The following is a 23,345-nucleotide window of genomic DNA, read 5'->3' as shown; positions in this document are numbered from 1 at the left end:
TAAAAGCCCCTGTAATGTCCTTGGAAGGCCACTGGAAAGTGAGTTATCTTGATAAAAGATAAACACAAACCTTCGTTCGCTAGATTCTGAACGAGTCTTCTGGGGACTAGGATATTTCTTTTTTCTGCTGTCTCGTTCTTCTTCTGCTGGCTCCTGAAATACCTACATGGAAACATTCATTAAAAACAAGAAAGTCCATCTATAAATTACAAAACATATTCAACCTTGTAATCTTTCTGGCCCGAGAGAGAACACAAATAAATATAATGAAATACTGAAGTCAAATCACATCCAAAAAAGTTAGGCAACAGACAGAGGCAAAATATATACTAAAAGAAAAGTACTTTAACAAGCAGTATTTAAATTAATTGTTAACTTACGGCAGAGATTAGAACGGCTGTGTGGGAAGAAAATAAGCAATGCACTCTTTGAAATAGTAGAAACTGAATAAAATGGTATATGATTCCCTAATTATAAAATACATTCACACATATAATTTGTTTGAGGGCGATTTTTTATTTATTTTGTAGAAAAGGTTTCAGGAACAAATGGTTAAGTAGGTTAATCAGTTAAATGTTATAAAACTAAATATTTTTATAAATTATGGAAAAATGCTACTAGAACTAATGAAAACGTGAAAGCTTCTTTTAAAGCCTAACAGACAAGACTGACCAAAGAAACAAAAAAGAACCAGTGATTTTATTACTGTCTTTAAAACAGAAGCTGATCTCACTTTGCAAACTCCCACTTCCTAAAATAAGCCAGATATCTGATTTACTAAAGAAAAGTAAAACAAAGTTATTTGCAGGACCTAAACAAATGCCCATCTAATGGAGAAGCTCACTTACAAATACCCAAATCAAGAAATGAATAGACCAAGAGAAGACAATTTAATAAAACTAAGGCAGCATATACAGGGTCTCTGTGAGTTGGAATCAACTCCATGGTAGTGGGTTTGGTTTTGGGGATTTTTAAGGCAACATAAAATGGCAGCCACAATACGGTAACTATATAGTGCTGGCACTCTACACAATCATTAGAAAATATTTAAAAATCATTCTATCTACCAATTTACAAGAAATACAGAGATGTGTTACTCCGCTGGGATGCAATCAGCAAAATACAGAGAGTGAAAAACTCTACGTGACAAATGACTGAGTTTCTTCAAAGAGTCAAGGGACCCAAGGGAAATCAAAACATACATCCACACAAAAAATTATACACAAATGTTCCTAGCAGCATTAATCACAATAGCAGAAAAGAAGAAATGACCCCCTTGTCCATCAACCCAAATGTCTACCAACTGATGAAAAGATAAATAAAATGTGGTATAATCCATACAAATGGAATGTCATTTGGCCATAAAAAAGAAATGAATTACCACAATGAGCTACCACTTCACACTCAAAAAAATCAAACCAAACATGTTGTCACTGAGTTAATTCTGACTCACGGTGACCCCACGTGTTACAGAGTAGAACTGCTCCGTAGGCTGTAATATTTATGGAAGCAAATCATCAGGCCTTTCTTCTGTGGCACCACTGGGTGGGTTCAAACACCAATCTTTAGGTTAGTAGAGCACAAATCACTTGTACTACCTAGGGATTTCACACCCACCGGGATGGCTACAATCAAAAGACAGACAATAACAAGTGCTGATGAGGATGTGGAGAAATTAGAGTCCTGATACATTGCTGGTGGGAGCGGAAAATGGTCAGCCACTGTGGAAAACAGTTTGGCAATTCCTCAATAAGTTCAATAAAGAATTAATGTACGACTCAAAAATTCCATTCCTAGGTATATATCCAAAAGAACTGAAAACAAGCATTCAAACAAAAACTTGTACGAGAATGTTCATAGTCACACACTTCACTAAAGAAGATATTCAGGCAGCTAACAGATACATGAGAAAATGCTCTCGATCATTAGCCATTAGAGAAATGCAAATTAAAACTACAATGAGATTCCATCTCACTCCAACAAGGCTGGCATTAATCCAAAAAACACAAAATAATAAATGTTGGAGAGGCTGCAGAGAGATTGGAACTCTTATACACTGCTGGTGGGAATGGAAAATGGTACAACCACTTTGGAAATCTATCTGGCGTTATCTTAAACAGTTAGAAATAGAACTACCCTACAACCCAGAAATCCCACTCCTTGGAATATACCCAAAAGATACAATAGCCTTCACACAAACAGATATATGCACACCCATGTTTATTGCAGCTCTGTTTACAATAGCAAAAAGCTGGAAGCAACCAAGGTGTCCATCAACGGATGAATGGGTAAATAAATTGTGGTATATTCACACAATGGAATACTACGCATCGATAAGAACAGTGACGAATCTGTGAAACATTTCATAACATGGAGGAACCTGGAAGGCATTATGCTGAGCGAAATTAGTCAGAGGCAAAAGGACAAATATTGTATAAGACCACTATTATAAGATCTTAAGAAATAGTAAAAACTGAGAAGAACATATACTTTTGTGGTTACGGGGGGGGAGGGAGGGAGGGAGGGAGAGGGTTTTTTACTGATTAATTAGTAGATAAGAACTGCTTTAGGTGAAGGGAAGGACAACACTCAATACATGGAAGGTCAGCTCAAATGGACTGGACCAAAAGCAAAGAAGTTTCCAGGATAAAATGAATGCTTCAAAGGTCAGCGGAGCAAGGGCGAGGGTTTGGGGACCATGATTTAAGGGGACTTCTAAGTCAATTGGCAAAATAATTCTATTATGAAAACATTCTGCATCCCACTTTGAAATGTGGCGTCTGGGGTCTTAAATGCTAACAAGAGGCCATCTAAGATGCATCAATTGGTCTCAACCCACCTGGAGCAAAGGATAATGAAGAACACCAAGGTCACACGACAACTAAGAGCCCAAGAGACAGAAAGGGCCACATGAACCAGAGACCTACATCATCCTGAGACCAGAAGAACTAGTTGGTGCCCGGCCACAATCGATGACTGCCCTGACAGGGAGCACAACAGAGAACCCCTGAGGGAGCAGGAGATCAGTGGGATGCAGACCCCAAATTCTCATAAAAAGACCATACATACTTCATGGTCTGACTGAGACTAGAGGAATCCCAGCGGCCATGGTCCCCAGACCTTCTGTTGGCACAGGACAGGAACCATCCCCAAAGACAACTCATCAGACATGAAAGGGACTGGACAGTGGGTGGGAGAGAGATGCTGATGAAGAGTGAGCTAATTATATCAGGTGGACACTTGAGATTGTGCTGGCATCTCCTGTCTGGAGGGGGGATGGGAGGGTAGAGAGAGTGGGAGGCTGGCAAAATTGTCACGAAAGGAGAGACTGGAAGGGCTGACTCATTAGGGGGAGAGCAAGTGGGAGTACGGAGTAAGATGTATGTAAACTTATATGTGACAGACTGACTGGATTTGTAAACGTTCACTTGAAGCTCAATAAAAGCTAAAAAAAAAAAAAAAGAATGTTCATAGTAGCACTATATTCATAATAGCCAAGAGGTGAAAGCATTCCAAATGTCCATCAGTAGATGAATGGATAAACAAAATGTAGTATATCCATAAAACAGAATATTATTCAGTTATAAAAAGGAATGAAGAACCATACTAATACATACTACATCGATGGGCCTTGAAAACATTATGCTGAAGGAAGCCAGAAACAAAAGGCCACGTATTGTATAATTCCATTTATATAAAATATCCAGAATAGGCAAATTCATAGGGATAGAAAGCAGTTCAGTGTTTGCCAGGGGCTGTGGGGAAGGGGAATGGGGAGTGATTGTTTAATTGGTACAGGTTTCCCTTTGGGATGATGAGAATGTTCTGGAATTAGATAATGGTGATGGTTGTACAACACCGTGAATATATGAAATGCCACAGAAGCATATGCTTTAAAACAGAATTGTAAATATTATGTTGTGTGTATTCTACCACAATGAAAAAAAAGTACTGATACATGCCACAACATGGATGAACCTTGAAAATGTTACACTAAGTGAAATAAGTCAGTCACAAAAGACCACATACTGTATGATTCTATTTATATGAGACATCAAAAATAATCAAATTTATAGAGCTAGAAAACAGATTAGTGGTTGCACAGGACTGGGAGGGGCTTGGGGGATGATGGCTAATGCATACGGAGTTACTTTTTGGGGTGATGAAAATATTCTCAAGTTGATTGTGGTGATGGCTGTACAACCCTACGAATACGTTAAAACCATTAAACTGTATATTTTACAGGGGTGAACGGTAAGGTATGTAAAATATATTTCAATAAATCTGTAAAAACATTCAAAGGCCATGTACAATATGGACAAATCTCACAAACATAATATTGAGTAAAGAACAGACAAAAGACTGTATGATTCCTTTTACATAAATGCAAAAAGCAGGAGAAATTAATACATGGTATTAGAAGTACAAGTAATGGTTATTCTGGGAGGGAACTGGAAGGGGTCACACCTGGGGCTTCTGGAATTCTATTAATGTTATATTTCTTGAGCTGGGTGCACAGGTGTGTTCAACTTTGTGAAAATCAACTGAGCTATACAATGACGCTTTACGTACTTTTCTGGAAGTATGGTATACTTCAATAAAAAGTTTCAAACAATAAAAAAATAAAACCAATCATATGTGGCTCTTGATTACTTGGATCTTGATTCAAACAAATGGGAAAAAATAGACATATCTGATATCACTGGAGCTCTGGTGGCACAGGAGTTAAGTGTTTGGCTGCTAACCAAAAGGTAGGCAGTTCAAATCCACCAGCTGCTCCTTGGAAACCTTATGGGGCCATTCTACTCTGTCCTATAGGGTTGCTACAAGTCAGAATCAACTCAATAGCAAAAGGTTTGGTTTTTTTGTTTTTAGGAAATTTTTTTTTTTTTTTTAACGATACCATTTAGAGTTATGTACTAAATATAGATGATGTCTGAGATGTGCTTCAAAATAGTATCAGAGGAAACAAAGTATCTGGAGTTACAGAAAGAAAATTTTTATTATGAATAATGAGTTACATGGCATTATACCGCTTTATATATATCTTGAACTATTCATACATGTACAAAACAACAACAACAAAAAAAACCCAAACCTGTGGCCGTCAAGTCAAATCTGACTCACAGAGACCCTACAGGACAGAGCAGAACTCCTCCACAGAGTTTCCAAGGAGGGCCTGGCGGATGTGAACTGCCAAACCTTTGGTTAGCAGACGTAGCTCTTAACCATTGCACCACCAGGGTTTCCCAAACATGTACAGAAACTTCATATGCCAAAATCTCTTACCTACTTTAGTCCTACTATTCCGAGAAAATGTGAAGTTGATTTTTTTTTTAATTGTGCTTTAAGTGAAAATTTACAGAGCAAATTACTTTCTCATTAAACAGTTAATATACAAATTATTTTGTGACATTGGTTACCAACCCCGAGAAGGGTCAACTCTCTCCTTGTCTGGAAAGGTGATTTCTTAACAGAATCAGACTGTGACCAAGCAGCCTAATTTTTAGTTTTCCTTTTATGTGGCTTAAGTTTTTTTTTTTCCCCCTTGCATCTTACATTAGAAGTCTGATTGTTACACACATATTTAAGAAGTTTTAATTATCTTGGTCTATCATAGCCATATAACTCTGAAAGCCTCCACTGCATTAAGTCATTTTAGATACAAAAGTACACTGAATGGGTATGTGCACAAAGGCCACGGGTTGTTGCGGCTGAGCGATGAGAACATGGGAATTTATTATACTATTCTGTCTCCTTTGATGCATGTCCAAAATTCTATGTAACAAGTTTTTTAAAAAACAAAATGAAATAAAGGTATCTTCAGACAAAAACAAAACTGTACCAAAGAGGTTCTCCTATTTCTAGCTATAAACCCACGCACCAAGTTGAAGAAAAACTGCTTTCTATTAGTGATCACAGTACAGTGAATAAGGAGTTCTAATATACCAAGTATCTATGATTTTCATAGACTTTTTGCAAACTCATGAACTCATACAGACTTGGCTAAGGAGTTTAATAGCAACCAATTATTACTACAGCGAATTTACAGGTAATTTTCCAACTGCAGATCAATGCAGTGTGCTCTATAAATCACAGCACATTATCTACCAAGTAGCTTTTCCAGCATCGGCACAAGTGATGTCACTGATCCAAATTCTCACACCTGGCTCCCCTTGTGACCAATAGTCTAATTACAAAACAACAGATTGTACAATGTAGCTAGGACCAAGGCAGAAAGTTAAGATGGCTAGTCATCAGATTTGCTCCTCAGCACCCTGCTCAGAGCAACTATTCCAACTGAGCAACTATTTCAACTGAACTATTTCAGCTGAAACAACAATTATTTCAAACACCAGAAAAAGAGAGCCACAGTCAAAGATACATACTGCTGTCAACCTCCTTTCCTTCCACATTATCTAACAGAATTACCATAAACGATTACATTAATGCACTATTATGTGAACTATTATTTACATTCGTAATGGCAACTGTATATAAAATCTTAGAAAACAGAAGAAATGTCAAAAAATCTCAGTTGCTTGACAATTCTTAAAATCAGGATTTACTATAAAGATACAAAATGAAGTAGTACAATTTGTTTTTAAAACGTATCCTTTCAAAACTCAATACAATGCAATTTTTCCCTTATATTCAAATCAGCTGTCTTGCAGACACTTCTAAACTACTAACCTTCAATGGCTCTACAAAATAGTTTGTACACCAAAAACTTTAACTGACTGTAAAAGATGTGAAACTAACCATACACCTAAAATTATGTACTAAAGTACCAAAGAAAAGTTTCTTCCTATTTCTAATACTGAAAGAAACATACAGGGATTCTCTCCTATTTTAAATGACCTTATGCGGAGATTAAGAGCTTGGCTGTTAACCAAACGGTCAGCAGTTTGAATCCACCAGCGGCTCCTTGGAGATCTACGGGGCAGTTCTACTCTGTCCTATAGGGTTGCTATGAGTTGGAACAGACTCGATGGCAAGGGGTTTGGTTTTGGTTTTTCACGAGATCAGTGGGCACAAGCTAGAAACAAAAGAGGTCTTATTTGATCTCAAGTATAGCCCTATTTTTTTTTTTTTTTTAATGTTGGATCAATTCAATCAGGGTAGCATTTCAAATTGTATCAGAAATGGCAACTAAATGTAATGAATCCTGTACTGGACAGTAGAACACTACACTATAAAAAAAGAGACATCATTAGGTCACCTGACAAAATTGAAATTTGAAAAGTAGATTACCAACATTGTATTAATGTTAAATTTACTGATACTGATAAAAGTACTGTAGCTATCTAAGAGAATACCCTTATTAGGAAATACATACTGAAGTATTTAGGGATCAAGGGCTATAATATATATAACTTACTCTCAAATAATTCAGAAAAAATTAGTATATGCGATATAAATAAAGCAAATGGGGCAAATCGTTCAACAGGTAAATCTAAGTAGGTGGTATATGGGTGTTTTTGATACTATTATTGTAATTTTTCTATAGATTTAAAATGATTTCCAAATAAAGAGTTTAAAAAAAAATCTTGTTGTTTTCAGAATATAATAAAAACAAAAATTTGGAATATATTGCTGTATAACAACCAAAGTTTACGTGCCAAGCAATGGACTAGGAAATATGCATTATACACACACACATATATGTACATATAATTTGTTGTTGTGAGCTACCACTGAGTTGATTCCAACTCAGTGACCCTATGTGCAACAGAACGTAACACTGCCCACTCCTGCGCCATCCTCACAATCGTTGCTATGTTTGAGGCCACTGTTGCAGCCATTTTATATATATAAAATCTCACTTAATCCTCAATGAGATAAGCACTACTTTGATCCTCACTCTGCTGATGAGAAAGTAGGACAAAGAAGTAAGTTGTAGGCAGAATGATTTTAGAACCCATATTCTTACTACATAATATTACACTGTCAGTACATAAAAAGAATTACAAATGACCTCTATAAAATCTTTCTCGGTTCAAAAAAATTAGGCTACCATCTATAATCATGTTTTTATATCTCAAAATTATAAAAATATTTTTTCCTTTTCTTTCCAGTGCTGATAAGGATATTTATAATTACATTAACTACAGAAAAATTCTAAACAGTTAAAAAAAGTAAATGATTTCTCTATTTACTTGAAAATGTGTTACCTAAGGATTTCTCTTGAGGTTTCATTAATACTTTACTTCCAGCCAAGCCTCTATATTTAACCAAGCTTTTTTTTCTAAAAGGCACTGGACACGATTTCTTAGATTTCCTCAATATTACTTAAAATATTTCTTGGACCTCTAAACATGCTACCTGAAATTCTTCCAACTTTTCAAAACCAAAGGAACTAAGAAATCTTGATAAAGAATCTGCACCATGTCCAAAACCCAGAAACTTCAACAGACAGCTAATTACTTCTATAGAGCTCAACTTCCAACTAAGAAAGATACTGGTAATGGGATATAAAAAGCCCCCAAAAAGCAAAAGGATATTCTTGCATTACCTCCTCTTTAATTTCTTCTTTCTCTTGGACTGAAGGTTTTGGCTCTGGCTTAACTGGTTCCAAAGGTGGAAGGTAGTTCTTAGTATAGAGACTTTCAAAGAGTTTATCCACAAAACCTGAAGTTTCTAAAAAGAAAAAATAATATTTAAATGTTAAACCAAAAACTGAAGTGTGACAATACACTGCTGGCGAAGCTGAGGAAAACAGCTCATCTCATACGCTGCTGGTGGAACTAGAAGTGAATACACCCTTATGGAGGAGAATCCCACCTCGGAGGTTTTTAATCCTTCTGACATAACTTGCTCATGTACAAAACATCAGGTACATGGGAGTGTACTGTCTGTAACAGTGAAAGATTGAAACAACCCAAATCTCCGTGAAAAAGAGAGTAGTTAAACAAATTATGGCACGACCATCACACAGAAAAGAAGAATTAGGATTGATAATGCCCAATTTCAAAAATACAGGGCTAAATATCTGTATCTTTTTGTATTCGCATAAAGAAACCTGAAAAGACACAAAAACTGACAAGTGTTTAGTAGGGGGTGGGAAAGGGGCAGATGAAGAATAGGTAAGAGAGACTTTTCATAATTTCCCTTTATGTTGTTGGATTACACTAAATGCATGGCCATTCAAAAAAATTAAAAACATTTTTTAGATCAGAATGAGAGGAATGAGAAATTATCTTTTGTGTTTTACCTAATACATTGTTTTATTACATCTAAATTTAAGTAACTTTTTTTGGCCTCACCCTAAGGAACAGATGAAGTATGTATTAAGCACAACACAGGCTCTGCTTACACTGTAATTAGTACATGTTTTACATAAACGATATTTCTAAAATGTCAAATTATTTTTCCTTCAGAAAAGAATCTTCTTAAAAACTTCTTTACACTATTAATTTGCACAATAAGTATTTTTCATGATTACAAAACAGTTCCTGTTAACTGTTATCTATAACTTTAAGACAACAAATAAATTAATCAGGCCCTTTAAAAAGTCTTTATATTCAAAAGACCTTCTGCATACACTTCTGTATTTTTAAAACTTTTTTTTTTACAACAAACAACTACTACTTGTGTAATTTAAAAAGTATATAACCCAATAAAGAAAAAAGCATAGGTAAATACCTAACACTACATATTATCTAAAATAATTAAGGCAAAAAGAAGCATATTATAAAAGGTATTTAATATCACTTTAATACAGAATATAAGCAAAGACATAAATCTAGAGCTATACTCTCCAATACGATAGTCACTGGACACATGTGGCTACTTAAAATTAAGTTTAAATTACTTAAAACTAAAAAAATCAGTTCCTCAGTCATATTGGCCAATTTCAAGTGCTCAATAATGGCACTGGCGTATCAACGTAGATACAGAAGCCATCCAACACTACAGAAAGTTCTGCTGGATGGCACTAACCTAGAACGACGTATATAAGTACGTAAGAGTAATTTTTAACTCTATGGACAAATTTTTTTTTTTTGGTGATAGAAACAATGCCAGACATCCGAAATAGAATTCTGCAAGGCCAATGAGTTTTTAAATTGTGCTTTAGATGAAGGTTTACAGAGCAAATTAGTTTCTCATTAACACATATATCATTTTGTGACACTGGCTGTCAACCCCACAACGTGTCAACACTCTCCCCTTCTCAACTTTGGGTTCCCCGTTACCAGCTTTCCTGTTCCCTCCTGCCTTCTCATCCTTGCCCCTGGGCTGGTGTGATCATTTAGTCTTATTTTGTTTTATGTGCCTTTCTAATCTTTGGCTGATTGGTGAACCTGAGGAGGGACTTCAGTACTGAGTTAAAAGGGTGTCCGAGGCCATACTATCAGGGTTTCTCCAGTCTCTGTCAGACCAGCAAGTCTGGTCTTTTTTGTGTGAGTTAGAATTTTGTCCTACATTTTTCTCCAGTTCTGTCCAGGACTCTCTATTAAGCAGTCAGCGGTGTCTAGCGGCAAATTTTTGACTGTTTATTTTCTTCTCCTTTTTTAAAAAGTATTTTATAATTTTTCCTTTTGTGTACTTCTTTTGTAATTAAAAAAAAATTTATTAAAAACCTTTAAGGTCTTAATAACAGTGTCCAATAAACATACACTTGCCTCTTAAATGTCTTTACTATGTCTTGTATTTTAGTCTTTTTTCATGTCTCAACATTTCACAGGACTCAGCTTTAATGTAACACATTTAGAAAGGAAAATACTGTACTGGGGAAAAATTTGTTAAGTGTTATATTCTGGGGATATAAAAATGCTTAATATGCACGAAAAAATATGTAATTGTGTGTTTTTACATTGAGAAGCCATATTTACTATCTTTTCTTTCTCAGTAGATACCTGTGTTAAAGGATATCTTCTCATCACTGACAGATCAACCAATAGGTATATATTATCCATATTCCTGTACATCCATTCAACAATATTTATTGAATATCTTTTATGTGCCAAGCTCTCTACGTTCCAAGTCTCTGCTCTCAACAAGTGGAAAGACAAATAAGGGGAGAGGAAGACAGATAAACTGGCAAATAAATGTATGACAGAATGTGACAAGTGCTATGAAAAAAATAAAGCAAGATTGGGAAGAGTGAGTGACTAGAGACATGGGTTGTGCTACTGTACATGAGGTGCTCAAGGGAAAATGCTCTGATAAGATGACATCTGAAAACAAAGATAAAAAGAGGGAGGTAACTATGTTTCAGGCACAGGTATGGCAAGTACAAAGGCCCTGAGTTGGGAGCATCTTTGCCATGTTCAAAGAACACCAAGGTGGTCAATGTGGCAAAGTGGAACAAGTAAGGGAGAGTGATAGGACATGAGATCAGAGAGGCAGCAGGGGACGCCTCAGATAAGCTCTGCTGACCACGGAAAGGGCTTTGATAAGAAGTTAAACGCACAAAGAAGAGGATCGTGCCCACCACATCTTGCATATCAAGAAACATAGCCAAGAGGGAAAATAAAGATGGACTCATTATCCTAAGAAACAGCAGGAATAAGCAGCATTATTTTCTTAAACTCTTACCCTTCAAGCATCAACTAGGCTCTGCCTCAAGCTGCCAAGGACCCAATCACTTAAAAAGCATTTGGGCTCAATGCAGAAAAGCAGAAAAGAAAAGGAAAAAGAAGCAGAAGGAAAAGGGAAAAGTGAAAGAAAAAAAAAAGCAGTCTGCCAAAACACATAATAAATAATTGGGCATACAGAAGTACATTCAAGTATTCGAAAGATCCTGACCACTCTCTTGCCCATCAATCTTATATCTTCAAGATTTTACCAGTAAGCTTTAAATTTAAAATATTTAAATACTTGGGTGAAGACCTGTAATAATTACCTTTTTGTAAAAAGACATCAAGCTGATCAGCACAAAAGGCTTTCAATTCTTTCTCAGGTTTGTCCTTCTTGACCAGTGCTACAACATAGTTGGCTAAGGCTGAAGGGTCAGCATCACATCTAGTTAAAGAAAAAACAAAGCTTTAAAAATACATTTTTTAAACCATAGTGTTACTGATGAAGTCAACCCTATTTTGGAAAGCCAAAGGTAAAACGCTTTATTTTAAAAAGTGACTGCAAACACAGGTGACTATTAAAAATGATACATAAATACTCAAAGTGAGATTTTCCTTCTGTTTATTTCTACAAAGGAGTCAGTTTGAATCCTATTTTTGAGGTTTAATTATACTAAGAATCTTGGACCAAATCTACATTTATGTGCTCTCTCAATGGTAAAAGGGTGGCAACTAACTCCAAAGTTGCTGTCTTACTCCCAGCCTGCAGAAGCACTGACAATAATGCCCTGGGGACCATCTGTACCACGTGGCCAATGAGGAACAACTGGGCGAAATGATGGGACAGCTTTCCCCTCCCCTCAAGACTACTCTCCCTACGACCCCAGCTACCAACACCCAAAACTGACAATCACCCCCACTACTAATCTTTTCAATGAATATCCTAAGAATCTTCTAAAAAGTGAGAACATGAGAGGGACTGCAGCTTAAATATTATTGGCAAACACTTTAGCTGGAAAAATCAAGACCAAACAGATAAGGATCTGGGGTGTTAGAAACAGAAAGGATAAGCAAAGTGGAAGGGTTGCAGAGATAATCTTTTATCTACGTCTTTTTTTTTTTTTTTTTTAGTCAGTAGTAGCATGACCTTGACACTCAAAACCGTGTATTATGCCAGGGCAACACATGATCCTTGAGTTGCCAGCTCCTGACTTATACCAATTTGTCAGACTTAACGTTTATCTACATCACACAGAACTCAAAGTTTCATGTTTTAAATATATACAGTTTGGATATTCTAGATCTCTCCATGAAAACACATTTAAGTAACAAATATCCTTTGGGGCTACATAAGGTTGCTGTGACAGTAAATGAAAAAATTCGGAACGATAGCAAATGAAAACATTATGCAAGCAAAGCGATCCTATCCATATAAAACACTATTCAAATAACTCATCTTGTGCTATAATCCTTGGCTTCCACTGTCAACCAGAAAGTTAAAGAGTTTCAGCTCAAGAGTATCATCACATATCTAACAATTTTATGAGATAACTAAAGCGCAAGCAGCCCCAGCACCTGTAATTTCTTCTAATCTATACTGTTAAAGCTGATATCTCAATACAATAGCAGAATCTTTTTCACTGCCAATATTAGCATTGTTTGTGGGAAAGGCTGATTTCTTTAAACATCTTTATTGATTTTATATTTCAAATTCTAATAGAGCCCATTTCAATGATTGTCAATTTTATAAAACTGAAAGCTAATTAAAAAAAAATCATGTGCAAGGGTCAATATGCACTAGGAGAGAGTATAAGGACCAAAGATGATGAGTTACATATTAATGAAAATGTGCAATTTAAAAGAAAGTCATGGTTTTTTTTTAAAGTAAAAAACACAAATTTCATTTTGGAGAATTATGAGCACATCACTTAGTCCAACTGCTAAATTCTAAAATAGATATACAGTATTTCTGTCTTAAAAAAATGTTATATATGCTATGCCCACCTTGACTATTCTATAGCCCACTGCTATGGATAGAGTCAATTCTGACTTATAGCGACCCTATAGGACACAGTAGAACTGTCCCATAGGGTTTCCAAGGCTGTAAATCAAAGCAGGCTGCACATCTTTCTCCCTCAGAGGAGCTGGTCGGTTTGAACCAATGACCTTTCAGTTAGCAGCCGAGCACTTTAACCACTGCACCACACCTTAAAATAGCAATGTGTCAAGAGACTTAATTTCACCCCGAGAACAGTAGGATATTTGATCAGTATAGTTCTAATTAACATTCACATGGAGGGAAAAGGAAAAAAAAAATCACATTTCTATCTTTACTAATAAAGTTCAGATCCTGGATAAGGAGGACATTCTGACATAGAAAACGATTTTTTTAAAAGATAAATAAGAATGACAAGAAGAAGCAATGTTATTTTTTCTGGTACTATGAGAACTCTGAAGGAATCTCATGACCTCATGGTATAAGGTGGGCAAGGATATGAGGTTTCTAGTGAGAAAGAGGCAAAACATTCAGAAACAAACCCAAGTATCTTATACATATAAGACATACATTCAGTATTCAGACTCTGGAAAACAAATGCAAAGTTAGGCTGCTTTGATGAAATACATTTTGATGTCATGGTGTTTTACAACTCAAGATGAACGGTTACAGGAAAACTCCAATTATTTGTTTAATGTAAGAGAACTGACTGTTACTGATAGAATTCCGCACCAAGTACAAAAGCACGTTTACAGCCAAAAGAGCTGAACCACTTAAATTTAACAGCTCTTAACATGTATCCATAAAGTGTGTTAGGAAGGAAATTGCCAGCCTGCAATAATAAGTCACTCTAATTGAATAAAAAAAAGTAATTGAACGGTGAAACTTAAATACATTGGGGAGCTTTATGCTGAATTATTATCGTTCGTATTTGTTCTTTCAACATACTGACCTCTTACGGTACAATATTTAGAAACTGACAACTAAAATACTGCAGTTACAGCACAGTACAAACAGATGTCCAGAAGTATATCACAAAAACCCAAGCATGACTGAGATCCTTGATAGGCTACAAGAAAAATCCAGGGCTACGTCCCACACCCCCAATATCGTTTCTTACTCCTCTTAACTGGCTTAGCATTTGGCTGCTAACCAAAACGTCAGCAGTTCAAATCACTAGTCGCTCCTTGGAAACCCTATGGGGCAGTTTTACTCTAGGGTCACTACGAGTCGGAATCAACTCGATGGCAAAGGGGTTTTTTTTGGGGGGGGGGGGCTTCTTACCCAAGGATAGAAGTTAAAACCTTTTAGCTATTTATGCAGTCCCTAAGCTTATGGGAACCCATTTATGTTTGATTTTTTTTTTTTTTTATAGGGATGAGTATATTTTACAATGGAAGAGGTTTTTAAAATTTTTTATCTTTGGCTAGGTTAAAAAAAGTTCTAGACAGAAAAGGGTTTCCAATACAACACTATAACAGAGAGATTAGAAAAGGTAATAATACCTATCGTAAGTTACTATTGGGTCTTAATGACATAATCAAGGAATTATTAGATTCATTTTATAGATAACTAAATATACTGTGGACTGCCAAAAGCACAAACAAATCAGTCTTAGAAGACAGACAACCAGAACGCTCCTTAGAAGCAAGGATGGTGAGATTTTGACTACCTTACTTCGGATACGTCATGAGAAAAGACCAAATGCTACAAAAGGACATCATGTTTGGTAAAGCACGTCAGCAAAAACAAAATCTTTAATGAGATGGATGACATATAAGCCACAACAATGGACTCAAACATTCCAAAGACCATGAAGATGGCACAGAAACTAACAGTGTTTCACCCTGCTGTACATAAGGTTGCCATGAGTCAGAGCCCACAGACAGCAACCAACAACAAATCAGGGCACAGACAAATGAAGCAATCCACTCAACAGCGGCAGGCAGCACACCTGTGGAATTAAAGGTCAGCTGCAATTCCTCATTAGTAAAATCTAATTCATAGCACATACACTTTTCTAATGTATATGTGTAAAATCGTTATTACGTACCATCGAGTTGATTTTCAACTCATAGCGACCCCAGGTGACAGAGTAGAACTGCCCCACAGGTTTTTCTAGTCTATAATCTTTATGGGAGTGGATTGCCAGGTCTTTCTCCCACAGACTCACTGGGTGGGTTCAAAGGGCCAACCTTTTGGTTAATAGCTGAGTGTTTAACTGCTGAGCCACCAGGGCACCCTGCACAACAATTTAACATATCCTAAACTTTGATATTATCTTTCACTTTAAATGGAGAACAAAAGAAATTTCCTAAAGCCTAATGTAAGTTACAAATATGAAAAAAAAAAAAAAGGCTCCTTAAAATCCACACCTGGCTTACCATTATAAGAACATGTTTCAATTATCTATGTTTTAAGTTATGTGAAAAACGAAATCAATTAGAATGAATTTTTTTCAGGGGGAAACTAACAAATACCACTCTAAAAATGCCTTTTCTATAAAATCTCAATTCACCTTTTCCTCTTTAATGAAATATTTATCACAGCTGTATCACATTGCTGCTGAGCCGGCACACCAGCTTTACAGGAGACGTCAGACATACCCCAACCCAAGACTGAAGAGTGAACGTCCTATCTTAGGCTCCAAGCCAAGAAACACTACTAAAAAACCATTGCGGTCCATCTGATTTAGCAAAAAGGCCAAAGCTTTTTAAACTTTTTCCACTTTCAGAAAAATTTACACGTTTCTTGATATGGGCTTAATTTTCTTTAAGTTCTACCTTAGTGTGAGCTTCATTTTAGAAGTGAGGCAACTAATGTTCATGTTACTGGAGAAGAGAAAGAAAAATCTCCTGATTCCACTGTGTATTAAGCTGTTACAAATGCTGATATTCTTAAAACACTACACTGAATGAAATAAGCCAGTCACAAAAGGACAAATATTATATAATCCCACTAATACGAAATATCTAGAACAGGCAAACGTATAGACAGCAAAGTCTATTAGTGGATGCCACTGGCAAGAGTGAGGAGTCACTGCTCAGGGGGCACTGAGCTTCTGTTAAGGGTGACAGAAAATTTCGGAAATGGATAGTGGTAATGATTGTACAACATGATAAATGCCATGTCAGTAAACTGTACATGTGAAAAATGTTGAAATGACAAATGTTTTGTTATACATATACTTACTACAATAATAAAACACAGTTCACATTCATTGACCCAACACTTAAACCTGTGGAAAACTAATCTAAGGAAATAAAGCCAAATACAGAAAATATACCGGCACCTATGAAACATTAAATATTTACTGTATACAAACAACATTACTTAGACAAGGTAACCATTCTCTTATTGCTGGATGTTTATGAAACGTTATGCATCAATTCAAAGTGACGGTTATAAAAACAATAGACAAATAAGAAAAATACATATGATATATCAATAGGAGAAAACAAGATACAACATTTTAGGTGGAGTCTGATTAAAACTACATAAAAGTATATACACAGAAGAGAAACTGGAATAAACACGGAAATAATTTCTTTTCTCTCTTTGTATAACGCAATAATTTTTTTTTTTAGGGAAACAAAGTAAAAAAAAAGTGTGAGATCTGTGTTCAGATTAATATACTGATAAGACTGTACTGAAAAAATGTGTAAAAACAGAGCTGATTTAATCCAAAAGTATAAGTCACAGACTATTAAGTTCTAGGAACCTATTAGCACATACTAGAGATATCAAAATATTGGTACGTCCACTTCTTTTCAAGCTGAAGCTTTCTTCTTCCCCTTAATTAATTAGGGATTTTCATGGAGGAATATGATGTGGGGGAAAATATATGTATCTGTAAATGGCAAACACCATTTTGATATTTTGACTAGAGCTCCTAGAACAGTAGTGGCCAGCTAAACATACCAACAAAATTAAGACTATTAAAAAAAAAAAAAAAAACTTACTTTCCTAATTGTTAATACCAACCTAAATGTACATACGTGGAATTTCATTCATTTAAACATTTATTGTGTATTTACCAAGTGCCAAGCTTCTTAGTTGGTAATGGAATTACTCTGAGCAAGAAAGACCTTGCTCTGCAGTCAAGGGGCCAAGAGATGAACATGAAAACAAATAATTACAGTATAAAAATAACAAATGGTATAAAAGAGATTAATAACGAAGTACGAACATTGTGAGAGGATGAGAGAAAACAGTGGTAGGAAACATAGGGCTATAAAAGCAATTTCTGGCTTCTAGCCTATAGCAATTGGGCCAGGGAGAATGAAGTCAGACATATATCAGGAGACAGACCAAAGGACATAAGAATTTGTTAACTTAGTAGACTAAAATTTGCCAAGAAGCCTCTGGTCAAACAAGTCCTTTTCTATGAGACAGTGAATGGTCTCCTTAAACAAGTCCCACAGCACTTTAGAGGCATACTAATTCTTTGAAGTACCAAGTATATCTTAGAAAATTATTAGTAGTTCTCAATCTTAAGAAAATACCTCCAAAATACTCATTTAAACCTAACCAGTTTATTCATCAGGGAGGTCAGGTCTAACAGCTGCTAGATGGAACACTTTTTCCTCTCATTTGGTAAACTGCGGAGATTACTAGCCAAAGTTTAACTTGATAAAATTACAAAGCATAGCAGCATGTTAACTCTAGAGTTCAACCAAAGACTATCCCCCATGACCACAGAACCAATAAATTTGAGCCTAGTGCACTTAAAAAGACGCTGCTACGTGGCCAGAACTCACAGAAACTGCACAAGTCTATGTGTGGCTTTCATCAGTAATTTCTGTTCCTACCTACAGGACATGCAATGAGCCTCTCTATCCTGCAACAGACTGTTATTTCATAAATGGCAGTGGTGCTTAACATTACTAAACAAAATATTTTTGCACAGAGTTTATTTTCATATTTCAAGAACTATAAAATTTTGTTTATATTTATAGAATGATTCTTTCTGAGGTATACAAAGCACTTTTTATAGTGTGCATCATTAATAGTCACACCATACTTGTCAGGTAGGTAACAGGCTAATTGCCCTGTTTAATAGAGAAAGGTCAGACAATTTCTCCAAGGTCAACTGTGAATTAGAGATTGATAAGGAACTAGAAACTAAATGCCATGATTCACATATCTGTGCTCTACTAGTATATATGTACATGTGTACATATATAAAACTGACCAAAAAGTACTACAAATCTCATCAGTTTTTAAAATGTACATCTAGACAAATTTTTACAATAAGCCAACTACTACTACAGTATTCATAAGCAGGAGTAAAAACGCTTATGAAGTAATTTAAAACGTTCCCCACTAAATACAATATTTTTTAATAGAAATGCATGCTATTGAAAAATGCTTGCCTGAAGTTTGTCTAAGGTCACAGAAATTTCTTCAGTGATTTATTTACCTGCTGAATTTACTTAGAACCTTTCTTTCAAGGAGTTCACTACTTAAAATGAGCAATCATTTTTGACTGAAAGAAACCACAACATGACCAAATTGTGCATGATCTCTATACAGTCTTTTAGACTGAGATATTGTTTCCCTCCCTTTATACTGCACTGCCAACAAAAAATGGTGGTACTGGGTTTTTCCCTGCCAGCTAAAGAGTCCTCTCTTCCAGGTGTTCTCATTCTACCTTTCCTCTGGTGAAGTAATAGGTATGTTCCACATCTACAAAAGGAATGGAAGGTAATAGATAAGCTCTAACACCCCTGACATTTCTAGTTTGTAAATGATCTCAAGTAAACTGGATTAATTTAGAAGCACCTCCTGTTAACATGCCTTTGTTTCATCAGTGACAAGATGTAACAAGTTTTAAAATCCCTAAATATTGGAGGCTTTTATAAGTTTCGCTAACTGTAAGTTAAATAAGAAAATGCAATAGGAAATCGTGTGCACATAGTATGATGATTCCAACATAAAAACATAGCCACTGCAAATTACATTATCTGAAAGTCTAACAAATGCTCTGAAATGCTATGTTGTAGCAACATGCCAATCTGCTATGAAAATTTTCTTGAATCTAGAATATGCGAAAAGTAAATTTACAAATATATCCCACTTCAGCGTATCATTTATTACACTTTAGGATGTCTAACCAAACAAAAAAATAATTTCCCATGACAACACACTAAGAATGAAAATATGTATCTGCATTTGAATTTATGATTTCTTATTAACACTTCCATAAATAACCATGACAGTCATCTGTCACTCAACATCCACAACATGCTCTATGAAACAGGACGTTATGTGACGTTATGTGATTTGGATGTCGTGAGAACACCATATTACAGGCAGTCCCCAGGTTACAAACACCCAAATTACTGACAACTCTACTTAAGAACTGACTATGGTAAAGCCTATTATATTAAAATTTTGAGTTAAATACACCTGGCAGCGAAATCATTTTGTATACAATAGACATGAGATACACAAGTTGCTGTGGGAATCTGTTGCGTTAGGTTACGTCTGTTCTCTGGTTGGTCTGTCTGTTCTCCGTCCGTTCGAGATTTCTGAATTTCTGAATTCTATTCTAACCTTAGGGTACCACACAGTATATGCAGTCAGATGTTGCCCAAAAGGACGTTATGCAGGGCAGGACTGTATATTGTTAAGCGCTAAGTAATTGAAGAATTTAGATCTCTTTTTTAAAAGCCCTAATTAAGTACCAAAAAGTAAAACACAAAAAGAAGCATGACATGTGCTGTAAGTTGAACATATAACTCAAAACAAATGGAAAAACTAAATTTCAAGTAATCCTTTTGAATGCTAATTTTACCCATGAAAATTACAGAATATCTACGAACATTTATCAGTTTGAATAGCCAAAAAAAGACAAGTGAAAACATGCTTAGAAAGTTTAAGTTCCTACCCAAAGTAAATTTCAAAATTAAAAAAAATGCATTGCCCTGAGTAAGACATTTTAGGGAGCTTTTAAAAAAAAAAGAAAGAGTAACTATAGTGTTAAAAGTTGTTACTTTCTACCTAAGACATAAAATATACCTTTAATACATTTAAAAGTATCTCTGCCAACAAAGAAAATCAGAGCTTGTACGGAAGAGTGTTTAAAAAAAGGGGGGGGAGGGCGAACAGCAGGTGTACAAAATAGAGAGATTTCTCTTTTTAATCTTAAATAACGTTAAGAATAAAAATTTTAAAAATATATATTTTTCTTTATTCAACCTTTTCCACATACGGTCAATTTCCTTAAATCTATTTCCTACCTTCGCCACAATCCATCTCTATCTTCATGCCCCAAAACTTTTTATTGGTAAGTATGAGGTATTACTTGAGATGCCCATATCCTTCTACAAAATTCTCAAGTGTGTCCAGAAGTCATTTTCACTTTAACTAGATCACTTTTGACCTAAAGCTCAGAAGCCCTTAGTGTGCATTTATTCATACCTGTGCTCTACTCACACACTCCTTATCCTCTGAACATAAATGCCACATCCCCTAAAGTTGCCTCCCTTCACATTCTGCCTTCAAAGGGCTGACACACTGGTCTGCAGATAACTCTTTTCCTAGGTGTTACTGTCCACCCCAAGAAACCAAAGTAGCAAGAAAAAAAAAAAACCCGAAAAACAAAAACTAGTTAGTTAACAAGGTTCCTCAGGAGGACCAGGAAATAAACAGGGAAGCAGCTTCACAATGTCTCCCAATAGCCCCAACTTTACCATGCCTACACATCTTCCAAACTGCCCCTTATATCCACCTCTGAAAAACACTCCATTTTTCCACTAAAGGGATCTGATCTAATGAACCAGAGCCTGCCCATCTCTTCCTCTACCCCCTCCTCCTTTTTTTTCACCCAATCTCCAAGAAGGATATTCAGGCAGAAATAAGGAGGGGACAGGAAATGAACCTCTTTCCCTTTCCAAGGGTGCCTCTTTCCCAAGAGGATTAAAGGCATTTTTCTCTCTCCAGCCCTCCAACCTTCTTTCTCCTTCCACCTAGGAGAACTGCTCCAGACTAGCTATATCCCAGTCCCCCAAATAAATACTCCACAACCCTACCCCTTGGAATGGTTATAAAGCAAACAAGGGTTAGAGTTGATAGCTCTGCTAACCCTTCTAAGTCTCCCAATAATATTTCTACCACTATGGAATACTACTGAAAATATTTCAGAAGAACAAGTTCCTCTCATCTTTTTTAGCCCCTCAATAATAATCCTACACCCCAATACTTCCAGTTCTGCTTCCAATTGTTCAACAATTTTTACAAAGCCCTTACTCTTCCTGCTATCCGTTTTAGGCCTCCAATACCCGAATTGAAAATTTCCTAGATGCTACAGGCACATCCCTTTCAGTCCCTCATCCAACAATAATATTGGATACCAGGATAGCCCTTTCGACCTCCAATTAAACTTATACCGAAACCAAACCTACTGCCGTTGAGTCAATTCTGACTCATAACGACCCTATAGGACAGAGTAGAACTGCCCCACAAGGTTTCCAAGGAGCGCCTGGTGGATTTGAACTGCCAACCTTTCAGTTAGCAGCCGTAACACTTAACCACTACACCACCAGGGTTTCCAACTAAACTTATAAAAACCTCAAAATTCTTTCCCAGCTCCCAATGGTATTTACATATTAATCTGTTCTACCAGCACTCCTCAATAATACTTCACAGTTCCTTAATATCCTTGCTATGATATTTATCAGCGTCCCAAAAATTTCCAGAACCCTTCGATGCCCACATCTCTCAGCTTCCTCGTATTTTTTAAATCCTTCAATATTCCTGAACCCTTAGAGCACACCAATAATCGCTATAAAGCCTCGGTGTCCCTGTTATCCCTTTCTGCTCTACTGTTTTTTAAAAGCCTTCGATAAACACTGTTTGTAAAGCCCTCGACATCCTGCTATTCCCTTCAAGATCCCAATATTCACAAGTAAAAAATCCCTCGATAGCTCTACTATGTATCCCTCTCCGTCCTCAAATAGCAGTATCTTAAATTCCCTCACTATTCCTGCTATCCTTTCTAGCGCCCCAATATTTATATTTAAAAAGCCCTCGCTGTCCCTACCCTCCCGCCGTTCCCCATCAACACCGCCTCTACGCCCCTGCTGCTCTACCCCTCCCCCCCACAATGGTGATAGTACTACAGAGAAGACGTCGCCCGGACCTCCGCACCGCGGCCCCTTTGCATCCCCCACCGCCTCCCCTCCCCCCACGCCCCCGCGGGCCCCCAACGCCCACGTTCGCTGGCGCCGGCCCAGCCTGCCTCACTCACATCGGCTCCAGTAACTTGGCCAGCCAGGACTTGAGGGCATCCACATCCTCTATGAGCATGGTGCAGGGAAGGCGGGCTCGGCCGCCTCTCTTCTTCGGGCCTGCCGTGGGTCTCCCCTCGCTGCCTCCTCACGACCACCTCACAGCTCCCCTTGCCCCAGCCCACCCGGCATCTTAGGAGACTTCAACCTACTCCCCCGGCCCGGGCCTAACAGGAACTAACCCAAGAGCCCTCAGTCAACCGAACGCGATGGCTCAGATAGGCGGGAGACAGCGCCGACTGGCGAGCACATTAACCAATAAAATAGAGAGGGTTGTGCGCTCAGCGCCAATGAAAAGGCTCGCCCGCCCCGCCGGCCGGCCGTACCCAGTTAAGGAGGAGGGATGTAGCAAGGTAGGTGGAGAGCGCAAGTGAACTCCTGGTGCAAGATGGTATCTTGGAGAAGGTGCTGTGCCTCTTAAAGGGGCCGCGACGCCTCTTTTTGACCACGCCGGCGCCCGCCACTGAATACCGGTGTCTGGTGCTAGGGCTGCTTGGGGGAACCCGGCGAGCCCCTCAGCCTGGTTTCTTCCTC

At 37.0% G+C, this 23,345-nt stretch overlaps 1 protein-coding gene across 2 annotated transcripts in view; it reads right to left on the bottom strand.

The window, feature by feature from the left end:
- RBM27 (RNA binding motif protein 27) overlaps nucleotides 1-22,992 on the bottom strand; it is a 70,233-nt gene extending 47,241 nt beyond the window's left edge. For both annotated transcript variants that reach the window (XM_010591526.3, XM_010591529.3), the window contains exons 1-4: nucleotides 22,772-22,992; nucleotides 11,849-11,967; nucleotides 8,516-8,640; nucleotides 71-162 (exon numbers count right to left, since the gene is read on the bottom strand). In XM_010591526.3, the coding sequence (XP_010589828.1) occupies nucleotides 71-162; nucleotides 8,516-8,640; nucleotides 11,849-11,967; nucleotides 22,772-22,830 (395 nt within the window). In that variant the 5' untranslated portion in view covers nucleotides 22,831-22,992. The remainder of the gene's footprint in view (nucleotides 1-70; nucleotides 163-8,515; nucleotides 8,641-11,848; nucleotides 11,968-22,771) is intronic.
- Between the last annotated feature and the right edge of the window lie 353 nt (nucleotides 22,993-23,345).

The sequence above is a fragment of the Loxodonta africana genome, chromosome 2 (assembly GCF_030014295.1).
Source record: "Loxodonta africana isolate mLoxAfr1 chromosome 2, mLoxAfr1.hap2, whole genome shotgun sequence".
In the NCBI taxonomy this organism is placed as follows: domain Eukaryota; kingdom Metazoa; phylum Chordata; class Mammalia; order Proboscidea; family Elephantidae; genus Loxodonta; species Loxodonta africana.
Note: the sequence above shows the minus strand (reverse complement) of the source record. Positions and strands in the feature narration are given on the sequence as shown.